At 38.9% G+C, this 7,242-nt stretch overlaps 1 protein-coding gene across 1 annotated transcript; it reads right to left on the reverse strand.

The window, feature by feature from the left end:
* Window positions 1–3,405: 3,405 nt before the first annotated feature.
* On the reverse strand, window positions 3,406–6,688 carry LOC111784183 (phosphoglycerate mutase-like protein AT74). Its single transcript, XM_023664965.1, has 2 exons — window positions 6,060–6,688; window positions 3,406–4,591 (listed from the first exon to the last, which is right to left on the reverse strand). Exons 1-2 carry the CDS (start codon window positions 6,541–6,543, stop codon window positions 4,116–4,118), a joined length of 960 nt encoding a protein of 319 aa, XP_023520733.1. The 5' UTR covers window positions 6,544–6,688; the 3' UTR covers window positions 3,406–4,115.
* Between the last annotated feature and the right edge of the window lie 554 nt (window positions 6,689–7,242).

Consider the following 7,242-nt stretch of genomic DNA (forward strand, 5'->3'; position numbering starts at 1 on the left):
CGTCCAGAAGCAAAGAGTGGATTTCGAGGAGGTATTCGCGCCGGTGGCAAGGCTGGAATCTGTTCGCCTATTGCTGGCAATCGCGGCACATCATTCCTGGGAGGTCCACCACATGGACGTGAAATCCGCGTTCTTGAACGAAGAGTTGAAGGAGACCGTCTATGTTCGACAACCACCGGGCTTCCTGGACAACGACAACCCTAACAAGGTATTACGCCTACATAAGGCACTCTATAGGCTTCGACAATCACCACGAGCCTAGAACGCGAAGCTCGAGAGTACCCTACTGTCGCTGAAGTTCAAGCGCTGTGCCTTTGAGCATGGCATGTACACACACAACCACGACGAGCAGCGACTGATCATGGGAGTGTACGTCAACGACCTCATAATCACTGGAGGTGACATGGAAGTCCTCGAAAGGTTCAAGAGGAAGATGTCAAAGAACTTCAAGATGAGCGATCTCGGCGTGCTCAGCTTCTACCTCGACATTGAAGTGTAACAGAGTACTGCCGACATCATCATTTGTTAAGGTGAATATGCGAAGAAGCTACTAGACACAGCTAGGCTAGAAGACAGTAACCCTATAAGGACGCCAATGGAGACCCAGCTCCAGCTAAGGAAGGCCGACACTATGACGATAGTCGACGCCACCAATTACCACAACATTATCGAGAGTCTGGGCTATCTGGTAAACACACGTCGTGACCTCGCTTATTCCGTTGGATACGTGAGTAAGTTTGTGGAATGTAACGACCCAATTTTTTTTACTTAATTTAAGGTTGCTACTGTATACGTACCATAAACATTGAATGCAGAAGACTTCATTTAAATTCCATAAAACATAACCTTTAACTTAAAACGACACAACAAAAGACCAGAAATAAAATAAATAAGCGTTTAAGTTTAAAACATCCTATTCTATCCTAAGTCTAAGAAAATAAATACCACTATCCTATGCATGTGCCATGATCTCGAGTTGTGATGCCGTCATCAGCCGTACAGGAATGCCTTGCCTTAACTTGAAAAATGTAGTAGCACATGGCTTGAGTATTTAAAGAAATACTCAGTAAGTGACCCCACTATTGGGGTTANCGGCGACAACACAGGGGGTCTGGCTTGCGCGATGATGGAAGAACTCATCGGAAGAGAAAGCGATCCACCAATGCTATACATGGACAACAAAGCTACGATCTCCCTGATCAAAAATTCAGTTTTGCACGACCGGAGCAAGCACATAGAAATCAGATTCCACTACATCCGAGGGCTCATCAAGATTGATTTCATCCGAACAGAGGAACAACTTGGAGACATTTTCACCAAGTCCCTAGCGCGGGTAAAATTTGAAGAACTACGCTCAAAGATCGAAGTTCAAATAATAAGGTAGATATACCACAGCTTGTAGGAGAAGATTGTTAGATAAAAGCTATGGTTTCCTTAGATTTCGTGAGTTGTTTTTGACTTTTTGAAAAATCTGAATTAACGCTCCTGGTTAAGGGAAGAGCGGCGCAAGTTTGTGCCCACTACTTTCTATTTGTAGGATTAAATTTGTTATTTAGACTATTCAACTGAATGAGAAATAATCATCCGGTCTTAAGCAAATATTCTCTCTCCTTTGTTTTCCGTTATTTTTTTTTCTTCGAAGAAGATTTCCTTCGGCCGGTTTTTACTCGTCGACGTTTTCCTCCCAATTACCAGAAGTCAACAAGAATGAGTTTAAAAACTTTTTCTTTCTATTTCTACACATGAATGAAAGAGGAGTTTGAAAACCTTTTCTTCCCGTTTCTACCTGAGTTTGAAAACCTGTTCTTTCTATTTTTACATATGAGAGAGGAGTTTGAAAACCTTTTCCTTCGGTTTCTATAGATAGAGAGTTCTTTCTGTTTCTCCCGGATGTGAGGGAGTTTGAATTTATATGAGAGAAGGAATTTGAATACCTTTTCTATCCATTTCTACCCATGAGAGGAATTTGAGAAGGAAATTGAAAACATTTTCTTTCTTTTTTATACGATGAGAGTAAGAGGAATATGAGAAGAACTTTAAAATCATGAACATGTCACATGGGATGCAGGAGAATCCAAAAACCATTTGGTATCGATGCGATGTAATAAAACACTTCATAATCATTCACGATACGACAAAAGAAATCGATGCAATAAAGATGCTAGAGCAGTATGCATTTCCTATCTTTCAACAAGAGAGAAAGAAAATTGAAACTAGTTACCCTTTCCGCTTTCCCTACTGAACAACGAATCTTGACTCAATGTGTTGCCATTTGGTTTCTTGTCTCTCAACATTATCACTGATTCGAGATTCATAATCCTTCAGTATGTGTCCTGATTTTTGTTACTGTTATATGTAACAGATAATTCACTTCTCAGCCGCTGTCGCTACTACTTTGATCATAACACCACGACGTAGAGGCTTTTCTACGTCAATTTCAACACAAACCCGTCGACGACAGCCCCAGCATTGGCCATCTTCGTTCATATCCACAGGAATACCCAAAATGAGTCACTTGCTAGAAAAACATACTATAGCTAAATCATGAGTCTCTGCCTAACCTAAATTTAAACCCCTTTACGGTATAGTGTATGTAATATAAAAATGCATATGGCTCTTCATAATGCACATTTCAAATAAACAAACCATGAGTTATACTACGCCGATCGCCTTCACCGATTTACTGTGATGCACTTTTGACCCATCAGAGTCCTAGCTAGAACATACTGCTGTGCAAAACCAATAACACTATAAGCAGAGAAAACAATCAACGTATCGAATTCAAAGAATGTCAAAGTGTACTTGTCATTCCTCTGTGATCACTACCCTTGAACAAGATTCAACTAGTTCATCTTGGTCTTCACACGGTTCATCACAGCTATCATTGTCGTCCGAGTCAGCTAGGCTATCCGNGTATTCAACTGAATGAGAAATAATCATCAGATCTTAAGCAAATATTCTCTCTCCTTTGTTTTCTGTTATTTTTTTTTCTTCGAAGAAGATTTCCTTCGGTCGATTTTTACTCGTCGACGTTTTCCTCTCAATTACCAGAAGTCAACAAGAAGGAGTTTGAAAACCTTTTCTTCCTGTTTGTACATGAGTTTGAAAACATGTTCTTTCTATTTTTACATATGAGAGAGGAGTTTGAAAACTTTTTCCTTCGGTTTCTATAGATAGAGAGTTCTTTCTGTTTCTCCCGGATGTGAGGGAGTTTGAATTTATATGAGAGAAGGAATTTGAATACCTTTTCTATCCATTTCTACCCATGAGAGGAATTTGAGAAGGAAATTGAAAACATTTTCTTTCTTTTTTATACGATGAGAGTAAGAGGAATATGAGAAGAACTTTAAAATCATGAACATGTCACATGGGATGCAGGAGAATCCAAAAACCATTTGGTATCGATGCGATGTAATAAAACACTTCATAATCATTCACGATACGACAAAAGAAATCGATGCAATAAAGATGCTAGAGCAGTATGCATTTCCTATCTTTCAACAAGAGAGAAAGAAAATTGAAACTAGTTACCCTTTCCGCTTTCCCTACTGAACAACGAATCTTGACTCAATGTGTTGCCATTTGGTTTCTTGTCTCTCAACATTATCACTGATTCGAGATTCATAATCCTTCAGTATGTGTCCTGATTTTTGTTACTGTTATATGTAACAGATAATTCACTTCTCAGCCGCTGTCGCTACTACTTTGATCATAACACCACGACGTAGAGGCTTTTCTACGTCAATTTCAACACAAACCCGTCGACGACAGCCCCAGCATTGGCCATCTTCGTTCATATCCACAGGAATACCCAAAATGAGTCACTTGCTAGAAAAACATACTATAGCTAAATCATGAGTCTCTGCCTAACCTAAATTTAAACCCCTTTACGGTATAGTGTATGTAATATAAAAATGCATATGGCTCTTCATAATGCACATTTCAAATAAACAAACCATGAGTTATACTACGCCGATCGCCTTCACCGATTTACTGTGATGCACTTTTGACCCATCAGAGTCCTAGCTAGAACATACTGCTGTGCAAAACCAATAACACTATAAGCAGAGAAAACAATCAACGTATCGAATTCAAAGAATGTCAAAGTGTACTTGTCATTCCTCTGTGATCACTACCCTTGAACAAGATTCAACTAGTTCATCTTGGTCTTCACACGGTTCATCACAGCTATCATTGTCGTCCGAGTCAGCTAGGCTATCCGAGTCAGCTAGGCTATCGAAGAAAGCATCAAGATACCAAGGACATCTTTCGTTCCATTGGCCTTTGTTGGCACTTGCTCTCCATTTCTGGTCAGATATCATCTCAGGAGAGAGTCCCCATTCCACCATTTCTTCCTCTGTGTGATGAATGGCTAAGCTGTATTCACCGCCTTCTCCCAACTGCATCACTCGACATTCGCAGTTGTCGGGATTGTTCAGGTACTCAAATTGCTCGACTGTCCATTTGAACCATTTTGTGAGAAAGACGCGAGACGTTAGCCCATGAGATATGATTATAAGGTTGAGATCTTGGGAAGGGCAGTGACGGAGCCTGTTCATGTCTATGTCCCTCCATAAGGACTCAAGAAAGCCTGAAAAAACCAACATATCCATCAAAATAGTTATTATTCATCTCATGTGCATAGAACACTTGTTGAACCAAAACAAGTCACAAAAACAAGTGAAGGTTTGGACGTTCACGACGAACATTATTTAGTTACATGATACCATTTCAATTAGAGAGATTATCAAACATGGCAGGTAACGATTCTAAAGCGTCGATCACATTATGATTGGCCACTTTAAATAATGCTTCTCTTTCGAACAGAAAGCAACTTTCGTTTGTTTTTGGTATCGACTTTTCTAGAATAATATAAAATTAAAATGAACTTTTGATGGTCCATTTGAAAGAAAAGCTTTCAACTTAAATAGTATTGAATCCCAATACTCCAATATCGAAGAAACCTTTTACATATTATATTCTCTAAAGCCATATGAAAATGTTCTCAGGCTCCATCTTCTTGTCTCCATTCATTTCTTTATTACTGACTCTCATAATCTAAAGAGATGAATCATGTAAAATATTGCAATAGGGAAACAAAACCTATAATGCCCATTGGCTACCTTTAATCTTCTCTCTTCACTATTCATTTTCAACGATTCCAGAATCTATCTTTACTAACATAATATCAAGCCAAGTCATGAAATTATCCTTCTATGAAGCAAGTGTGAAAAAAGCTTTGGAATATTATTTTGAGCACGCTCTCTAGAAGATTTACTCGCGCTAAGTTACGATCCAAAAAGAAGAAGAAAAGGGGGGAAAAATGGTGGGCCAATTCTCCCTAGCGGGGGTGAACAGTTGTCACTGTTTTTTTCCGAACAGAATTCCAGACCAGGAAAAACAGTTCGGGACTGGGCGATTAGACAATTCCTAGTGCCATCTTCGAGTAGAGTCTATTCTTTCTTTCTTGTTCTTTGGAAAATGCATTAACTCAATTGAAACTTATCCGTTTGAAAAAAGTTAAGTTATCATACTCCTGAAACTAGAAAGTGTCATCCATATCAGCAAAATATCAGTAAAACCTAAAGAGATGATGCTCCCATATATGAGATTTTGGGAAATGTTTGGCTCACAATTTTAATAACTCTATGTTTAATTATGGTTTTTGTGATGGTTAAAGATTAGCATGTAGCATAGCCCCATTTATAAAATCTGGGTATCTCTTTACGAAGATATCAATGAACTTCTATGAAATGGTTTCACGGGATTTAGCCATTCCGATTCAATCGCAATGGGTAATGGGATTAACAAACTGTAGTTCAAGATCAACTTCTACATAAGAATTAAACCCAAATCCTTCATAATCATGCAGAGAAAAACAAAGCATATAGCTCAATGAGAATGTAAATTCAAAGAGATAATAGTAGATGATATCCTACATGACTAATTCGTGAAACCAGAGATTTCAGAGACCAAGAATCAGAGCTCAATCTTCAAGTGGCAATCCATGAGAATCAAAAGCAAAGAACAATAAAGGGAAAAAATGACAAAGAACTCACTGGAAACGCGATCGTAAACGTCAGCAGCGGACTCTCCTTCAGGGAAGCGGTAGAAGAATCTCCCAAATCTTTCTCTCGTCTCCTTCACAACCTTCATCCTTTCCTCCACTTGAAAATTCCCAAAATCCTGCTCTCTAATTCTACACTCCTCTCTGACGCCAATAATCCTCTTCTTCGAAAACGCGCGGCCGATCTCGCGGAGTGTGGATCGGGCGCGGTCGTAGGGCGAAACGTAGAAGTAGACTCGCCAATGAGGGTTCGTTCCGTCATTAGACAACAATCTATGGAGCTTGATACCGGCGTTTCGAGCTTGAATCAAACCCTCTTCTGTTAATGGGACTTTGTAATCGGGGGTTGTGGTGTAGGTCGCGGAGTTGAGATTGCCCTGAGATTCACCGTGGCGGATCAAGATAATGCGCTTTGGGAGGACGGTGATTGGCTTCCGATGGCTGTGATTCTGCTCGGTTTCGATCTTCGGTCGCATCGGTTTCCAAGTTGGGATCAAATTTTTTGGGTTTTTGTTCTTCAGAAACGAATCAAATTCTCGATTTGCGAGATGGGAAATGGGAATTTGGGGATTTGGGTTGTGTTTAATCGGTAGGTCTCCAATTCAATCGCCCATATCTGAAGATTTCAGAGATCATAATATAATTTTATTAATTTATAATAACCTTCTTTCCACATTTTCATTTTTTTTTTAATATTTTAGTATCAATTATTTTTAATTTTTCTTTCTTTCATATTTATTTTAATTATATTAAAAGAAAATCTAAAATTTATTTAGTTTGATTGGATTGAATCTTTCCTAGCCTCTTCCTGTTATTCCCGGTTCCTTTTCGGGTTGGGTTCAGGGCCTAGGCACCCTTCTCCTCTCCTCCTTACCCGTTAGTTGTTCTTTTCCAATTTGGTTTTGCTTTGTTGGGGTCTTTCTTATTTAGGCTGTAACTTTAAAGAACACGATCTAATACGGGAAGTTGATGTTGATGTTGTTGGGTGCCCTTGCGAGGTTCCCTCTCTAGTCCGACCTCGATTTTTTTGGCCTAATTGGAGTGGAGCACAGGAGTTCCCGGAAAAAGAGTCAGTATTGAATGGTTTTATCCACGAAAGTTATTTGAATTGGATTAAGTTAAAAAAAAAAAAAAAAAAAAAAAAAAAAAAAAAAAAAAAAAAAAAAAAAAAAAAA

The sequence above is a fragment of the Cucurbita pepo genome, unplaced genomic scaffold, assembly GCF_002806865.2.
Source record: "Cucurbita pepo subsp. pepo cultivar mu-cu-16 unplaced genomic scaffold, ASM280686v2 Cp4.1_scaffold000167, whole genome shotgun sequence".
NCBI lineage: Eukaryota > Viridiplantae > Streptophyta > Magnoliopsida > Cucurbitales > Cucurbitaceae > Cucurbita > Cucurbita pepo.